Raw genomic sequence first — 18,360 nt, 5'->3', positions numbered from 1 at the left:
ACTGTGTGGTCATTTGCTGGCCCCAGCCAGGGGCTATCTGCCTGAAGACCACTCTGGCGGAGCCAATCAGAACCACCCTCTGAGTCCTGCCTCCATTCACAAAGACCTGATAGGAAGTAAGGATATACCATGCATACCCTAAAGACATGCTTCTTTTGCTCAATAAAAAACACAATCATAAATAAACAAGCAGACTGAACGAAATATCAATCCTTTTTTCAGCTAAATACACCTGTTCACACTGCACAAGGAAATCACAAGAGGTAAGAGCACTCTATTCACCTTCCTCAAAGTTGCAATTCATTGATGAGACAAAAGGGGTGGTGGCTTCAGTTGTAGGTGCAGGCGTTGTTGGGAACAGCACAGAACATGTTGTATTTGTCCGAATAAAGATATCATCCAGGGCAATGCTGCCAGCGTCGTAGTCGTTCTTCCCCTCAAACACAATCTGCAGGAAAAAGAACCGTCAGTTAGAGGGAACATGGTTCACCTCAGTGTAACAATACAGACACAAATAATAATAATAATAAGAAAAGGCAAAACATACAACTTCAGACCACAGCCTTACACACGATTTGGAAATGCATATTCATTATTCACCCACCTGGAATCGACTTGATGCCTTATAATCTATCATGGCGTGATGCCACACATTATCCTGACTGCCAGCCTTATTCCAAAGAGAGTGCAGGACACCTGATTCATTCACATACACTGAGAGCCTTATTGTATCTGAAGAGAGAGAAACAAAGAAAACGCTGATTCTATCTACATCAAAACAGTTTTCTGAAATGGACAGGAACACTTATTGACTGAATATTAAAATTGAAGAAAAGTGTAGCCTATAAGTATATTCCCAAACATATAAAATAAACAAATTTGTTTTCACTGTTTGTAATATCTTACCAGAATCAAACCAAGATCGCATGTGAAACCAGAAATCAAGGCAACCATTGGAGATTGGTTCCATGTGTTCACTCTCTAAATATGCGTGTGTCACTTTTCGATCGTCCAAAGGAAGAACCATGTAGTGTCCTGGAAATTAACCACACTGTCAGATAATTGCTAAATGATGTTCAAAATAAAACCACTCAAACAAGAAAAGCCAACATACTGTATACAGTATGACGAAAATATCGCCACATAATCTTACTAAACAAGAAATTATCTAAAATGATAATAGCTACCATCACCACCATAATGAGTTATTATTATTATCATTATTATTATTATTTGTAGTAGTAGTAGTAGCAGTAGTAGTACTGTAGTAGTAATAATAGTAGTGGTAGTAGTTGTAGGAGGAGGAGGAGGAGGAGGAAGAAGAGGAGTATGAAAAGAGTCAGCATCTACATTTATATTCATTAATTTGGTGGATGCATTTGTCCAAAGAAACTCACAGCAATGGAATAACATTTAGGAGTATGAAAACAGAGTCAACACACAAAGACATACCCAGGGCAGAATTGGTTGTGTGGTCAACATCAGGACTGAACTGGCCTTGATCCATGGCAGAGGTCCAGTCCCAGTCTTGCCTTGTGACATTATGTGGTCTGTTTAGCCAACCACACAAGTCCCTCTCAAAGTCGCAAAAGCCTAGAAGACACACATACTATGGCATCCCTTTTCAACAATAATAAAAGAAAAAAAAAGATATGCTGCAACACAGCCTTTTTAGACAAATGGCGAATATGAACTTAATTGTTCAGTCTATAGTATGATCATGCATTATACTTTGTGTGCAGGTATGCCCTCTCTGACGCACCTTCCAGTGGGCAAGGTCCATTCAGGATCTCTAGGTCGTCAATGGCAATATCACCCGTTAAGCCATCACCCACAACTGCCTCAAAAACAATCTGGTAAAACAGTCAAGAGCAGCAGGGAACTTCAGTTGTTGCTAGTCCATATGATCCATCGTGAAGGATTCAGTTATCATTTGATGAGATAGCAAGGTAATGGTGCTGTAACCATATTTAGTTAGGAATTATTCAGCACTCCGTCTCTCAGGTCCCGGTTTACAGAGGAGGGAGGGGCACAGAGATCAGCCTCATGGGCTGCTCCATGCAGGGCTCTGTATCAGTCTTACGTCATACCTAGTATTTACCAGCTCAAATGTAAAGTGAAGATGCAGATAATAACAATCACATTATGGCCAGACTGTAGATCAATTTACTTTATTCAGTAGATCAGCCTATTTTAATTATGGTTATAATACAATACCCAGTGTGCCCCCCCCCCCCCCACACACACACACACACACGCTGTTGATAGATGATAAGTAGTTAATAGATTAGTATAAATAGATAGTTTATCTATTTCTTTGGCAGAGAATACCCTGTTAGTGTCTATGATTCTATGGCAATTCCATAAAAGAGGAGTTCATGCCCCTCTTTTATGGTAGGGTTCGTGGAACTACTGTGTAATGAAAAGAGACAGTTATCTGTGACTGATAAAATAAGGTCTTTTAGCACCGTGAGTAAAAAGAGAATTCTCCACAGTTCCACAAGGTAACAGCATGTGGGGGAGGCGGTGAGCTGGTGTGTAGGTGCTCCATGCCCACAAGTGCTTTTTATTATTTTATAACTTGCACTGGTGCACAGAGTTCATAGTAATAAAGTGGAAGTCATATCCGGACTAAGGCTATTACTGCAAGATCATATCAAAACACCACCACCACCAACTAACACACATACACACACACGCACACACGCACGCACGCACGCACGCACGCACGCACGCACGCACACACACACACAGGTGAAAAATCCCACCTGGTAATTAGCATCTGGACTGTGCACGGTAGCCCTGCCATGTCTCCAGAGGTCCCCCTGGTCACCTCTTCTCCCCCACAGAGGCTGCAGGCTGCCGCCGCCAGGCTTCTCCGGCTGCTGAAGGTAGATGTTGAGTTCTCCCACATCCTCTCCATCCATGTGGTACCAGAACATCCAGCACTCCCCACTCGCAGGCGTGGCGGCCTTCACATCGCTCTGGATCCGGCCTCGGCTGCCTTTGCCATGCTTCCAAAGATTTGCGCTGAGGTAGTATCCTGGAAACACACCACTGAAGATGTCAATTAAGCACAATCCGGGGGGGCGCTGTGGCGCAACAGGCTACAGCGCTCATGCCATGCACGGGTTCGTGTGCCCACGGGGACCCGGGTTCAAGTCTGACCTGCGGTCATTTCCCAATCCCACCCCATCTCTCCCATCTCACGTTCATAACGGCAATGAAACAGGGAGCACGGTCAAGGTGCATAGTGAAGAGTGCAGTCATGCAGTCTCACCTTGAGCGGTTCCCAGGGTGTGATCAGCGGCTGGACTGGAGGTGTTGGGGGAGAGGCTGGCCGTGGTTCTGACCCAAGCGAAATCCGCTGACGGGTCGTGCTGCAGGCCACACAGGGAGCCCTGAAAAGTGCACTCCCGCTCTGCCGGACAGGACCCGTCCACGCCGTTCGACACGTGCACATCATCAATCGCAATGCTGCCGTCAGTCCCTCCCAGAGTGGCCTCGAAAATGAACTGACACACACAGGTGAAATTCAGCATGCGTGCGCAGACAGGTGTCCTCACACACAGGGTAACGCAAGGTGCTCATGGCAATATAGGAGAGCATATAAGGACATGGGAGATTACATCATTTCATTTATGACTCATCCTCAGACAACCCGAGCCTCAAAACACACTGCGACCTAGAAAAAAACAGCAATGGCCATATTGTTGCTTGCAATCATTATGAACATGTAAATAATGAAACTATTACTTGTAATGGAAGATCTGCAGCTGGAAAACTGAGATCTGCAAAGCGCCATTTGTTCCCTTGTGTTCCAGATCTCATCCAGACAACAATCTCCTCCTCGCCTGGTCGCTTAGTGATGAACTTCAGAGAACCTGGGATATTAGAGGAGTATATGATGCAGATGCACATGGACAGCATGTATTACCCAGGGGGCAAAGGGTGTTTTACAGACATGGGCTGCTGTAAAAGGTTGTCATGCAAAAATAAAATCTAGAGTGTCCCAGGATCACAACCTGGGTGGCCAACCTGGTCAATAAGCTGCTGTTTGTGTGTTATCGCCCTTTTTATGCCCCATTATAAGTCTATGGACGAATATATTATGGGGTGAATAGGGTAAAAATTTTAACAAATAGATATCCCCACAAACATTTCTCAGATGATTATTTACATTAAGGCAATACTTTTTTGTATTGCAAGTTTTTTTAAATATCATGCACAAATATGTAAATGAGGCATCATACACTTAAATGTACGCAATAGCCTATCAAAAGTTTGGCCTGTACCTTATGGGTAAATACAGTAAGAAACAGCCTAGGCTGAGCCTAACCTATATATTTTCTAGGATCTTAAACCCTGTAGATATGATTTAATATGTGCTGAGACAAGTCTCACCTTCTTCCACAACATTTGACAATGAATCTCTCTATAGTATTTGCATTGTATTGTAATGCATGGATTCTCAATGTACACCCATGTAGCTTTATGTTAGTGTAACCCAAAATTGTCCCATGTTAACATTCATTTTTATATTCAGCATAGTCGGACCTTTCACCAAAAGTTTGTTTGGTTGATAGAGGTGCACTTTAAGCCCCCCAAGCCCAAGGCTATATGTATGCAAATCCGTGCATATTTCATTTCATTTTTCATTTCATCTACATAAATGTAGCCTATAAAGTATTTCAGAAAACTTGCAATACAAAAAAGTATTGCCTTAATGTAAATAATCATCTGAGAAATTTTTGTGGGAATATCTATTTGTTAAAATTTTTACCCTATTCACCCCATAATATATTCGTCCATAGACTTATAATGGGGCATAAAGAGGGTGATAACACACAAACAGCAGCTTATTGACCGGGTTGGCCACCCAGGTTGTGATCCTGGGACACCCTAGATTTTATTTTTGTATGACAACCTTTTACAGCAGCCCATGTCTGATTTCCCTAACAAAGGGGGTTTTGCCCCCTGGGTATATTGGGTTTAACAGTGATATATGAATTACATCAAGAACAGGTCCAGGAAGCAGATAGCAAAATATGGAGCAAGTTTGCATAATATTTAATGAAGAATGTACTAGAGTTGCATCATGCTGAGTTGTTTTACAAACATTTTAAAGGGTGTTTTTAAGTAAAAAATATCGCTTTCCCTCTCACCTATACTGATGCCATATATGTGGTACCAAAAGCTAACGCACTGAGTCCTTTGAGGGTAGCTTATCAGTCTGGCCGTCATGGAGGGGTTAGTGGTCCTATTAGTCCCAATGTACATATAATAGCCTGGAAAAGAGCCAATGTAAGTTACACATGAGCAGAGAGGAAGGTGGCTCAGAGTCAATTGCAGAATGTGATGAGCGCACACCTGAGCCAGTGGTGTGGTCAAACTCTGGGGCAGGGTAGAAGTTCTGAGGACGCTTAGCTTTTCTCCACATGACGCTAGCAGAGTGGTCAGGGTACCAGGCACAAGAATCCTTTTCAAAGTCACAGGTGAGTGAATCGTACCCCGAAGGAACATCCCCCTCATTGCAGCTGTGAAAGATGATGTCATCCAACATAACATCCTGCTCCCCAAAGAATGATGGCTTTACAGAAATCGCCAACTGTCAACACACAGATACAACACATCAAAATGAGCTCATTTTCAATAATACGCAAACAGTAAAAAATAATGACATAAGGATGTAGACAGCCATTAGTCAAATCAACATTACAGTATATACTGTATACATATATGCTTTATACATAAAATGCTTTATACAAATATATATCATTTTACAGATCAATAATATTTTAAATATAAATCTAAATACACAGAACATCACTGTCAAACAGTTGCAATCAATACCTTAGTTCCCTCAGGTCGATTCCCAACAAATACAGTGGCATTCTCCCAGCCTTTAGTTTCCCACTTACTAATGCTCCAGAGATTGATGACGGAAGTATTTGTAAAAGCACTCAGATAAATGTCTGAGGATCCTCCATTATCATCATGAAGATGGTACCAGAAACTGGGAGGACAGAAAACAAAAGGCCATTCAGCAGTTAGTGCACAGTCCAAATAACAGTCTATCGCCAGCAGTTACAGTAGATCTATAATCATGTACTGTAATAATAATGAGTCCATCTACCTTATTTGGCAAGCAAGAGCAGTAGACTTAGGAAGAGATCTTTCCAGCACAGCCACTGAATAGAAGCTGGACGTATTTCCTTCTACATGCATGATTTTCCCTGCAGTATACACAAATGAAGTTCACTTTCCTCGCACTTCATCTGAGCAGCAATTAGCATTAATTATAATGGTATGTAACAGATACCGTATGGTTGTCCAGTGGTGTGGTCAAAGCCCGGTATGGAGCTGATGTTAGCCATTTCCAGCCTCCATTTAAAATCATCCTTGCTGGTATCATTCCACCCACAGGCACTTTGCTCAAAGTCACAAGACCCTATTTTGGGCAGTAAGTAAAAATACTATAGCAAATAAGGAGCATTTCAAGAGACTTGGGCAATCAGATTATCATTGATTATTAAAGAAAACATGAGAAACGACAAAACAAAGTATGATACAAAACGGTGGATTATCAACATACTGAAATACTGATACTGTGTTGCTGTAAAGTAGTAAACTTAACTACATTGGCACATGGATTGACTAGCAAATGCTTTCCAGCACACCGTGCATACTGTAATGTCAGAGAGTCAAATGGCATATGAATAAATACAAAATTAAGACACAGAGACGTTATAAAGGTACCAAAGATATCTGATCCAGAAGAGTCACCAGTGATGGCTTCATTCATCATGCTCTGTAGCTTTCCATTTGAACCAGAGGACACAGCTTGGACCACTGTAATGATAATATACTGTCATTAATCAGGGTTATGGGCCTACACCAGCTGTCCTATTCAAATGTAAAATGTTTCATACATTTTACAAATATCTTATTTTGAAAATAAAAGTCTATTATTATTTCAATTAATGGTATATTTAAGAGACTGCTAGTTCATTAGTCCACATGGACCCACATAGGATCCATGTGATTATCAACATTGTTATGGTTATGATTATGCTATTTATTTAACAGATGCTTTTGTCCAAAGTGACATACAAATAACAACAATACAGTAAACAATTTAAAAAGTTGGTAAGACTACATCAAGGACAACAGCAATAATAAGCAACAATGTCAATTCAAGCAATGCCCTAATGAAAATTAAGAAATACTATAATACACCAATCATAATGAATGAGAAATGCTTAATAAACTAAGTGCACTGTAATGTCTTCTGATTGTACACTAAACACACAAACAATAGTTTGGTAGTGTTAGCAGCTCCCTTACCAAGCAGAAGAATAAAGAATCCTGTCATTTTCGAAGAAACCATAAACCTGGAAAATACTTTATGAAGACATGAATATCCACATGTGCCTTCACCCACAAGGCACCTGTTTAACTGTACAAGCTCCTGTAGCAAAATCCACACTTTATCTCACCTAGTTCTTATCAGTACTTGTACTTTAAAGTCCACAGCGTACACCTGTAAATCTAACTCCTTCCTGTGAGTTTTTTTTATGGCCATGATCGCCCAGGTAAAGGCCTTGATGATTGACCTCATGTTCTGCAGCTCATACTGAACCCAACTGCTCCTTGCTCCCTGTTGCACACATTTGACAATGTCAGATAGCGATTATGCTGCCGTGCTCAAAATCAGACAGAGAATAAATATTCACTGCCACCACTACATCCAAGCTACAGTACTGTATGTCTGGCAACAAGAAATGGTTGGGGTGGAGGTTGTCAGGGTATTCTGACATACAGTAGCCTGATTAAAATATTATGGAAGCCCCAATGATGCCATCAGTTCACATTTGTTTTTTTCTAGAGCTTGACATACTGTATTTATGTCATCCTGAATAACAAGCACAATAGTCTGTGGCACACAAAAATAGAAAAGTTTGGTAACCACTGGCTAAATTTGTAATATGAAGCTATGAAACAGCTAAACAGGACCACAGAGACAGTGGAGAGGATCATTGGAGCCTCCCTGACATGATGGACATTTACAACCGCGTACTGTGTAATGCAATGCATAGGAAATGGCAATAAAATGATATCATATACAGTATAGACACATTAGCTGTATATTTAGTGCCATTTGTATTAAACATAGTTAATTGCACATCATTGTTCATGCACTATCCTATTGCAGGACACAAACTTATTAAATAATGTGTCATGTGTTTTCTGGCTGCCTGGAAACCATTAACTCTCTGACTTCGTAGAGAGTCTGGCCTAGATACATTAGCAAACGTGCATTTCCTGGTTTGTGAACGCGTCTGAAGTTTGAAAACATTGGAGTTCAATCACTAACTTTTGGCAATGCCTTATGTTAATCACAGGGGACACAATGATAACGATACTGAAACTTAAATGTAATCACTCTTAGGGACCCCATGTGTTCACTGGTTGGACAGAGGTGCTCTTGCCGGAGTAAACGAGGGCAGATTATTCCAGACGGAGGACTATAATAGGGAAAAGAAATTGAGCGGAAGTACATGGACAGCCAGGGATATGCTATCCAGGAGAATCAGGGCCTAGGCCTACTACACTATTAGAAAAAAGGTGCTATAGAACCAGAAATGGTTCTATGCATGCTTCATGGTTCTCTAAACCATTTTAAGAGTTCATCAAAGGAATCCCTAAGGGTTCTCCAAAGCCATGGTTCCCCAAGAACCCTTAGAATGTGGAGTCTAAGGCCCTTTATGCATTTGGATTGGACCTGTTGACAAATCCTGCCCATGAAACCCTGAAAAAGCGTGATCCCCTATAGTGTCATTTTGGTACGTCAGTATTTTAACTAATTTCTATGAGCTGTTTATTTGTCTTTCATAACAAGTGCATAAAACGATGGCCGCGAAACACTTAATTTTGCTGTTTACTAGTAGGCCTACTCCACTTATTGACATACATTGAGTGCCATGAGATGGCATCGGTGCAATAGGCCTAACACTAAATGGGTCCCCAAATTGGAGACAAAATACCTCATACAAGGCTGATAGACAGGAAGTTATCTGTGCCTGAAATTAAAGACAATACAAAAAGACAATATAAAGATAGTCTTTCTTGACATTGTACATGACCGAGCTCAAGCATGTATTCAGCCACCACGCCTGAACTCTATCAGGCTTGCTCATATTCTGTTTTACAAGGGAAGCATTTCCAGCAGCAATCAAGTTTAGAGGCATTTGCACTTAGATTTGCTCTGCTCAGGTAATTGCTACACACACAGGCCACAGTTAGTTGGAATGGAAAGCGAAAGTGATACTCATGGGCTCTCGTGAATCGGATCTGTTTAATAATAGTGTTTGCACAGTGACTCTGGCTTTCAATTCGTTTTATTTACACGCATTTCCTATTGCTAATGAAATACATTGGCGTTGAGTAGCCTACCGTTGACATAATAAACCTGTTTTCCTTGTTTTCAGCTGTTTTGCAATGTTCTTTTCATGAGACATGTTGGACTTTGTGTCGACATATTTAGAAAGGGAAGTGGACGTCTTGCCTCTAATTCTAAAACAGTCCACCATGCCAGGGGGTACAGAGTTCAGATTAGTCGTTGACTATGCATCGGAGGTCTGTAGTCAAGTCACAATTTGTACTCGCAATCATGGCTATGCCAGAACGACACTGGCGTACTACGAACTTCAGCAGGTCTCACGATAGTTCTGGGAATAATGGGCGTTTTCTTTACGCGTTTCAAACCGCAGGATAACTTAAGCTGTCAAAAGAGGCGCTGTGAATGCATCAGCTGTTGATAGATATATTACAGCAACGGTCAATAAAGGGCCAAATTGACATGCTTTAGCCTTCATACAAAATGTCAACCTCCATTTATCCTACGTGTAGCGAGAAGTTGCGCTCTACGTGCAAGGCGCTCCAGATACGCATAATAAACATAAGTGCAGCCATTCCAAAGAATACTGACACAATACAATTGTTACACGACATTGCATTATGACAAATACTGTTCGGAACTATATTTCGAAATCAGATAAATAAAACTACAGTAGGCTGGTTTGAAGCCAATGACTCACCAGGACGCCTTTTAGTCTGCATCACGGTGGTATGTAGGCATTCGCTATTATATTACATTATATTACCAAATAATATAAACGAATTATGATATGCTCAGAAATGAGGCTACAGGCTAGACTACATGATCATCTTTATACAACAATAATAATAATAATAATAATAATAATAATAATAATAATGATAATAATAATTATAATAATCATAATTTTATTATGGCATCTATCATAAAACAGGGTGCATTAGCACACGGACAGGCAACCATCCCCTGATACATCAGTGTGATCAAAAACACCACAAAGCTTGGTAGGTAGCCTATGAAGTGCTGTTCAAACGGACACAGACATTACAGCAGGCCCAGAGAGCAGGCAGATATGAAGCGAGGAAAGCAGCCATGCACTGTCCGAAAGGTGAGACCCCGCAGAAAAGAAAGCAATGAATTGAAATGGGAGCGAAAGAGAGGAGGACCCACCAAGCAGGACAGTTTAAAGACGAAGAAGAAGAGGTTGCACATCAAGTCTGCACACAGCCCCCAGCCTCCTGACACAATCAAAGAAGCAGCAGTAGAGAGGGATAGAAAGATCTGTGGGGAGGGAGAGATGGATAACATGGAGATGGGGGGTATCGGTGTAGGGAGTGGCAGGGTGAAAAGAGACGAGGTCAGACAGGTGAAGAGGCCGCTGAGGAGGAAACCCAAAATCTTCTTCCTCAGAACCGCCGTGTGTCGGAGGACCTTGCTGTCATATACCAGAACCGCCTCAGAATCTGAGGTCCCACCAGCACCAGCCACCCTGAGCCAGGGGCCCAATCAAACAGGTGAGACCTACAGTACAGAATACAGTATGTGTTCAGTGACTCTTAGCAGACACAGGCGTGATCTATCCTCTAGGTCATTTCCCTATAGAGTGTGCTTCCCTCAGATGTTCTGCTCACTCAGGATAAAAGTGCACTCCCTCTGTAGTGAATGAATAGTGAAAAAGAAAACTTCGGTATTAGTTATCTTTTGTAAGGGGATTTGTGGATAAGTGGGATGATTTGTATTGGGAGAACTGAGGTGTCAGGTGCGACAGTAAAAAAAAAATAGTTACAGTGAATTCAGAGTTCAGGTAGGAGCAGGATTACTGTAGCAGGACTGAACATCTTGAGTGAAATCAATTTTAAGTTAATATGTTGTAGCGAATCAATGAGAACTGAGCATGCTGCCACAGATAAGAGGTTTTTCTGACTGGGAACTTCACTTCTGTGAGTTGCAGATGACTTCTCAAAGGTTTATACCACTGGTGATATTCTAGGAAAAGGCGGATGTGGGTCAGTCTACTCTGGAGTGAGGAAGTCAGACGGAACTCAGGCAAGTTTGCAGACAGTGACCAACTCAAGAGTGAAGGAGCAGGAATGCATTTATTAACTGCATGCATTTATTAACTGTAACTATAAATGTGGTTCGTCTTTGCAGGTTGCTATCAAATATGTGAAAAAATACAGATGCGAACCTTATTTAAAACTGGTAAGTTACTTGGCGGTAAACGGCAATTTGCACAGTATATAATGCATATCATCCACCTGCTATGTTCCCTAATTTATGTAGCCTATATAGAATGCTATATTCTGTATCTTATATGTTATAAGTTGTAGACAAAACTCTGTGCTGTCAGTTCCCACGGAGATACAAAACCTTGAACTCTGAAGCTGTAGCAACCTGCATGATGACTCTGCGTCCCTGCATGCAATCATGTCCCCTATATGTTGCATCCCGTCAGCCTGGCGAGAAACAAGCCTTACCCCTGGAGGTGGCACTGATGCGCCTGGTCAGCCAGCCGCCCAGCAGCCCCTATGTCCTCCAGCTGCTGGACTGGTTCGAGGAGCCAGAGAAGTTCATCCTGGTCTTGGAGCGGCCCTACCCTTGCATGGACCTTTTCGACTTCATAGAGGAGCTGGGGGGCCGCCTGGACGAGTGCCTGGCGCGTGTGGTCATGCTGCAGGTGGCGCATGCGGTGATGCACTGCTGCGAGCGAGGTGTCCTGCATCGAGACATCAAGCTGGAGAATCTGCTGGTGCAGACAGACAGTCTCCGTGTCAAGCTGATCGACTTTGGCTGCGGCGACCTGCTGAGAGATACCATGTATCGGGACTTTGCTGGTCAGAGTTTGACTCTAAGAGCTCTTAGCGTTACTAATACTGTAACCCGACTGTGGTTAAAATAATGAGTTGACATACTTAAAGGTGCAGTCAGCGATTAAGCAGGAAGTCACGTTAGTTTGTGTTTTATGTTTTACATGAAAATTCATTACCAGTGTTGGTAAAAATATTGTGTACCAAAGTGAAACATGAGATCCAGTCACGAAGAAGTACAATCAGGATACAGGGTTTAATTACAGCTGTACAGGAGAGAGGCACACACGAAGCACAGGGTACTCCAGAATATGCGTCTCTGATTTGATAGAGAATTTTACATGGTTTAAATACACAACAGCAAGGATAGATAATCATACAACAACAGTGGAAAACTTCAGGAGACACTCAGTCTACTTTAACCCGTGGTTATTGACGTGAACGCGCCCCTGACGCATTATGTTATCCATGTTTAGGAACAGTGCAGATATCATAGACATACAGGGTCATTAGAATCATTCTTTTAGTGTGTCAAAGTGACCCACTAGTGAGAAAGACAAAGCTTTAAATCACACATTGGAATATGGGCCTAATGCAGACATTAAACCACATATTAGAATATTAAACTGAATGATCAATTCCATTTTCTCTCACCAGACGCTTTTGTCCATAACAACATACATTAGATTTAAACCAAGGACCAAACAAAACACACCAAAGGTAGCTCAGCCCTCCAGTATTCCCATTTCCCATTTCATTCTGGGACAGGCTGCCCCCACTTTGTTGGTTTCCAGTTTTCGGAGTCTGGGCTGCCTATAGAGACTGTTTTGTTTTTACAGTGTATAGGAATTAGGCAACTAGTGGTCATGAGGAGATGATCATTGACTGTGACAAAAAATATTCTAGGCTTCAAATCACATACAATCATTGACTGCTCCTTTAATTCCCTCCTGCATCAGCCCTTAGGAAAGAAAGACTGGTTAACTTTTCAGTGTGAGCAGAGCTCATTAAAGCACTAATGTTCAGATCAACCACTAAGATGTAAAGGAAAACTGAGCTAGAATGTTCAGTTGTGTGCATCAGACGTACATTAGCAACGACTGGGGTGAATGACAGGTCTTACTCTGTATGTCAGGCACTGATGAGTACTGTCCCCCCGAGTGGCTCCTGGATGGCAGGTACAGTGGCAGACCTTCCACCATCTGGTCCCTTGGCATCCTGCTCTTCAGCATGGTCTGTGGAGACCTGCCCTTTAACAAACGGTCAGAGATCATTGGTGGTCAGCTGAAATTCAAAAAAGGACTTTCTGAAGGTGATTATCATCATTATTATTAGTAGCCTATTATTATTTTTTAATAGTAGGAGGAGTAATGGTGCCATTTACAGAGAAGTTAAAAAAGAGATGTCAAAAATCTGGAAGTCCCAGTAAACTGTATCAAGCCCATTGGACCTGATTGTATGTTGTATACTGTTGTTGTTTATACTTGTTTGTTTGTTTACTGCGGGGAATTAATTTCGATTTCTTTGTATGTATAACACATAAGTATTGACAATAAAACTGACTTGATATAAAAAATAAAAAAAACACCTATGATGATTATGATGAAGTGCATGCAGGTCAAGAAAAAGTTTTGTTTTGTGTCCTTTGAATTTAGAATGTAAACATCTTATTGGGTGGTGCCTCCATCCAGACCCTGCAAGGAGACCAGCTCTGCAGCAGGTTCTTCTGCATGAGTGGATGACAGGATGGCAGACACCTCTACCATAACTCCAACCAGATGAATGCCCAGACACACCAAGCATGACATAGAAGTCACTGCACAGATGTTTTCCAGAATGTCCTTTTTCAATCTAATGCTACAGGACAATATAATAAAATAAAGTTGGAAAGACAAAAACAACGTAACAGAGTGGAACTTTGATTGAAGTGTGCTTTTTTATTATTATTTCCTTCCATACTTAACTTTGTCTCTGTCTTATATCTTTCGTAAAATCAGTGTTTGAATGGCTAGGATATACAGACAACCATTAACAGAAAAAGCAGAACGTCACCAGACAGGACAAAACCCAGACATGTGGAGACAGTGGAAGTGGGATCATTGAGGGGGTAAAAAAATAGAAAACAGAAGCTTTGATTCAGAAACCAGAAGCTTTGGACATCCCCACCAATAGTGAAAGCAGAGTGATGTTAACATGCAATACAATTAGATCTAAATAATGAAGACTGAATTAAGAAAAATTGTGTATTCTTTTTCTTTTCATTCAATTTACTACTCAATATCTGTAATAGCATACAGTATTATTTGCCTACCAGTTGATTTACTCTGATTAATTGGATTCTTAAAAATCAAATCTGCAAGTATCATATGCTATTAGATCTGACAACCTATATTGTCCAGAAACTATGGGGTCAAACCTGGTGACCCAAACCCCATGCTATTGATTTACAACAACTATAGTTACAAATAAATGTCTATCTGCCCCTGTTTATCTCACATTCAGTCACAAGATTGTGCAAATGTGCATCGATACAATTCCTGTAAAAATGTTGAAATTTGTTCAGCTGACTTGTTCAATTTAATTTCAATTTAATGTCGCTTATAGAGCGCCAATACATTACACATGTCTCAAGGCGCTTTACAGAGTGTTAGACATTAACTTGTTGACCCGTCCCATTGCCCCTTGGCATATAAAGCCCGCTCCTTTGACTGCGGCTCTCTCAGTCTTGCTGGCTCACACTCTTGGGGCATACAGGTTCACACACACAGAGAGCCTGTGCAGGTACATGTCTGCTGCAATGAGGACAACACCATGGGCGATGGCTCTGGCCCTGGCCATACTTCATGCCACACTGTGTTGCGGTCAATCAGGTATGCCTACTATGCAAGAGTGTCGTCTGTAGTGTGAGATAGAGTAAAGGAAGTCAGTGTTAAATGGTTTGCCTTATGAAAATTATGGAAATGGGCCACTTTTTTTCTGATCTGCATTGTTTTTTAGTCTCCTACCTTGTTTTTTTTGTCCAACAGAAAGTAATTTCTTGATGTACAACGCAAATGTAAATGACTGCCTAACGGGCTACAGGTATCATACTCTGAGGCTAACCTTCTGCGATTCCGAACGACCGGGTCAGCAGTTCCGCTGGACGTCTAACGACCGCATCCTAAATGTTAACGCGAAAAGATGTCTGGGAGCTGGGAGCAAAGCGGACGGCTCAGGCCTGCAGTGGTACATCTGTGATGAAACAAGTGAACTCCAAAAGTGGGTGTGCAAGAATGACACACTATTAAATCTAAAGGGGACAAATCTTTTCTTATCTCAGGATGGTGAAAATCCAAAGCTCACCCAAGACATTGGAGCTGCTAGTCAGTGGTTAATACATGGCACTACAGAGGGCCTTTGCTCACAGCCATACCAAGGTATGTTGGGTAGAATTTATTGGTAATGTTGAATATAAGTGACTAGATTAAATCAAAGTGGAATGAGTTATGTGGTTTGAGGTTTGATGTCAGAAAGTAAAAACATATGTCACAATTGGACAATTCTGGGTCAGCACGGTAAAGTGCAGTACACTGATAATTAGTGTACGGCACCTTAGTTTTATGATACTGTCCGAATGTGTCATGCTATGTACATGACACATTGGGACAGTATCATAAAACTAAAGTGCAGTACACTAATTATCAGTACTCGAATACAATAGACACTGAACTTTGTTAATTGTTATCCTTAGCTTAATAGTAGTCTGTGCAGGTTTTCAGTATGCTATTGCTATTTTATATCATATGTAGCAATGCAGCTGAAAGAAAAGTTGCAAGGAAAAGATAACTAGGCTAAAGTATGGCAATGCTCACTGAAAAAAAGAAAGCACGTTGTGCTGTTCTAATATATGTTATTATGATTATGCTGATGGAATTTTGCTTATAACTTAAATTGTTTTAACAGAACTCTACACAATTGGGGGTGACGCCTATGGTAGTCCATGTCATTTTCCGTTCAAGTACCAGGGAGAATGGTACTCAGACTGTACCCTAACCCAACAGTATACATCAGAACCCCGTTTGATTTGTTTGACTGACAGGGACTACCCAAATAAGTGGGGCTTCTGCCCCACTAAATGTAAGTTGCTTTTATATTCCAGAAAATACTAAATTTGCTTGAGTGAAACAAATAGACTAAAACTCTAATTTGTGATACTGTTATACTGATTCAAGATAATAATTTGCATTCTCCTTACACTCCGCAGCAACTAAGGACTGGAAGGAAAATCCAGTGACTGGCGTCTTCTACCAGGTCAACGTAAACTCTGCCCTCACTTGGCACCAAGCCAGGAGGAGCTGCCAGCAGCAGGATTCAGACCTGCTGAGTATAACTGAGCCCCAGGAGCAAACCTACATATCAAGTGACTCAAAGTGTTTTTTTCTCTCCATAATCAGTGGGCTTTATTACCCATTGCAGTACAGCAATACGACTCCTGTATTTTCTCAATATGACACAGTGACTCCTTGACCATCAAAACATAGGGGTAGACATCACCTTTTCTGTGTTACCATGTTTGGTTCAGGAGATACAGTATGAGGCAAAATACATAATTCGTTAATGGCGGAAAGTAAAATGGCCGCCACGAGGCGTTTTCGCGATGGCTCCATCTCTAAAAATGTTCAGGGCCCCAAACTGTACAAGTGTACCAAGTTTCATGCTTTTATGAAAAAGTGAACGATTTTTTCACATATCACCTGGACTATAATGTAGATTTCTCCATTTCCCTATTTGCTAAAATACCAGATTTGTACACCTATGTGAGTATTGTGTGTGTGTCTGTGTTTCGCACATGGAGTTATTCATCATTACCAGACACACCAAAGACAAGGTTGAGTCATTGTTAACCTGAATAACACTGATAAAATGTGAACATGCACAGCAAAAACTTGGAAACGTTTCCCTAGTTCAGCAAGCATGTTGATTTCACAAGAGCATCAACCACAACAAAATGCTGACAATGAAACTTTCCATCCTAAAGTTATGCAGCAGCAGAACACTAAGTCAGTTCCAAGTCATGAAAGAAGAGGAATGCCGGTGCAACACAGACGTCTTCTTTAAGATTTATTTTAAAAGGTGCAAAACATGACTAACGTTTCGACGTTACAAACGTCTTCTTCATGCGCCTCTGTCCTGGCCTGTTGCACCAGATTGTCGCATAACTGCAGAAGCGCGGAGAACCTTCCTTTGTTTTCAGTTCCAAGTCAATCGCCTGATCTTAATCTGCATTGCCCTTTGTTCTCGAGAATACGGAGGCCACAAGATGTAATTTGGGATTTTTTTTTTTTCAAAAGATCAATTTTACGCACTTTTATGCACGACATTCCTCTCCGGCAATGAGAGATTCCATTCACTATGCTAAGCTAAGATAATGGAGGCACTGCCAACAATGCATGCACAGCAAACATGTTTTTGCTCGGAGGTTTTTCTGACTGGGAACTTCCGTGAGTAGCAGATGACTTCTCGAAGGTCTACATCACTGGTGATATTCTAGGAAAGAGAAGTAGTAGTAGTAGTAGTAGTAGTGGTGGTGGTGGTAGTGTTGTTTACAAAGAAGTCAAAAAAGAGAAGTGAAAAAATCTGGAAATCCAAGTAAACTGTATCACAGACTCCAAGCCCATTTGAGAATCATCTAATTGGGTGGTGGTACCCCGTGAGGAGACCAGTTCTGCAGCAGGTTCTGAGTGGATGGCGGGATATCAGACACCTTTACAACTAGATGTACCGCATAGCGGAACAAAATATGACTGCCGTTCAGTCCTGTACATCCTCTCCACAAAAAAAAATCATGCTTGCTAATTTGTCTCCATCTTATGTCCTACTCTATCTACTACTCTTGCAACGTTTGTGTATGCTTGCATATGGGTGCATGCGTGTGTGTGTGTGTGTGTGTATCTGCGTGCGTGTACCTGTGTGTATGTTTGTGAGTTGTGTGAGTCGTGTGTGTGAGTCAGACATCCCGGGTCCAGAAAGTAAAAGTCCTGCCTTATATTATTTCTACCTGTGCACTTAACACGGGTGATATCAGTAATTATTATCTACCTGGCTATTAATTAGGATGAGCTGTTTTATTAAATGGTTGGGTCAAAGTTTGTACATGTACTGTATATCTGCAAT

The 18,360-nt window shown here is 41.3% G+C and overlaps 3 protein-coding genes across 4 annotated transcripts in view; 2 read left to right on the top strand and 1 right to left on the bottom strand.

Moving 5' to 3' along the window:
- Positions 1 to 5,563, bottom strand: part of si:ch211-106h4.4 (MAM and LDL-receptor class A domain-containing protein 1) — a 24,724-nt gene extending 19,161 nt beyond the window's left edge. Inside the window, exons 1-6 of the mRNA XM_062551787.1 lie at positions 5,371 to 5,563; positions 5,166 to 5,288; positions 3,757 to 3,884; positions 3,281 to 3,515; positions 2,769 to 3,043; positions 283 to 448 (exon numbers count right to left, since the gene is read on the bottom strand). Of these exons, the coding sequence (XP_062407771.1) occupies positions 283 to 448; positions 2,769 to 3,043; positions 3,281 to 3,515; positions 3,757 to 3,884; positions 5,166 to 5,288; positions 5,371 to 5,563 (1,120 nt within the window). The remainder of the gene's footprint in view (positions 1 to 282; positions 449 to 2,768; positions 3,044 to 3,280; positions 3,516 to 3,756; positions 3,885 to 5,165; positions 5,289 to 5,370) is intronic.
- A 4,526-nt stretch (positions 5,564 to 10,089) lies between these two features.
- On the top strand, positions 10,090 to 14,057 carry LOC134101901 (serine/threonine-protein kinase pim-3-like). Of its 2 annotated transcripts, XM_062555778.1 has the most exons (7): positions 10,090 to 10,129; positions 10,442 to 10,914; positions 11,352 to 11,446; positions 11,552 to 11,602; positions 11,856 to 12,234; positions 13,343 to 13,519; positions 13,863 to 14,057. In XM_062555778.1, the coding sequence occupies exons 2-7, from the start codon at positions 10,473 to 10,475 to the stop codon at positions 13,973 to 13,975; spliced, it is 1,257 nt and encodes a 418-aa protein (XP_062411762.1). In that variant the 5' UTR covers positions 10,090 to 10,129; positions 10,442 to 10,472; the 3' UTR covers positions 13,976 to 14,057. The 2 variants fall into 2 exon arrangements, with proteins under 2 accessions (XP_062411762.1, XP_062411755.1); XM_062555771.1 differs by lacking the exon at positions 10,090 to 10,129 and having other exon boundaries at positions 10,395 to 10,914.
- Positions 14,058 to 14,949: 892 nt separating this feature from the next.
- On the top strand, positions 14,950 to 17,285 carry LOC134069632 (macrophage mannose receptor 1-like). Its single transcript, XM_062525646.1, has 4 exons — positions 14,950 to 15,077; positions 15,234 to 15,623; positions 16,150 to 16,323; positions 16,451 to 17,285. Exons 1-4 carry the CDS (start codon positions 14,993 to 14,995, stop codon positions 16,711 to 16,713), a joined length of 912 nt encoding a protein of 303 aa, XP_062381630.1. The 5' UTR covers positions 14,950 to 14,992; the 3' UTR covers positions 16,714 to 17,285.
- Positions 17,286 to 18,360: the final 1,075 nt, after the last annotated feature.

This window comes from Sardina pilchardus, chromosome 2, assembly GCF_963854185.1.
Source record: "Sardina pilchardus chromosome 2, fSarPil1.1, whole genome shotgun sequence".
Classification (NCBI taxonomy): domain Eukaryota; kingdom Metazoa; phylum Chordata; class Actinopteri; order Clupeiformes; family Clupeidae; genus Sardina; species Sardina pilchardus.
Note: the sequence above shows the minus strand (reverse complement) of the source record. Positions and strands in the feature narration are given on the sequence as shown.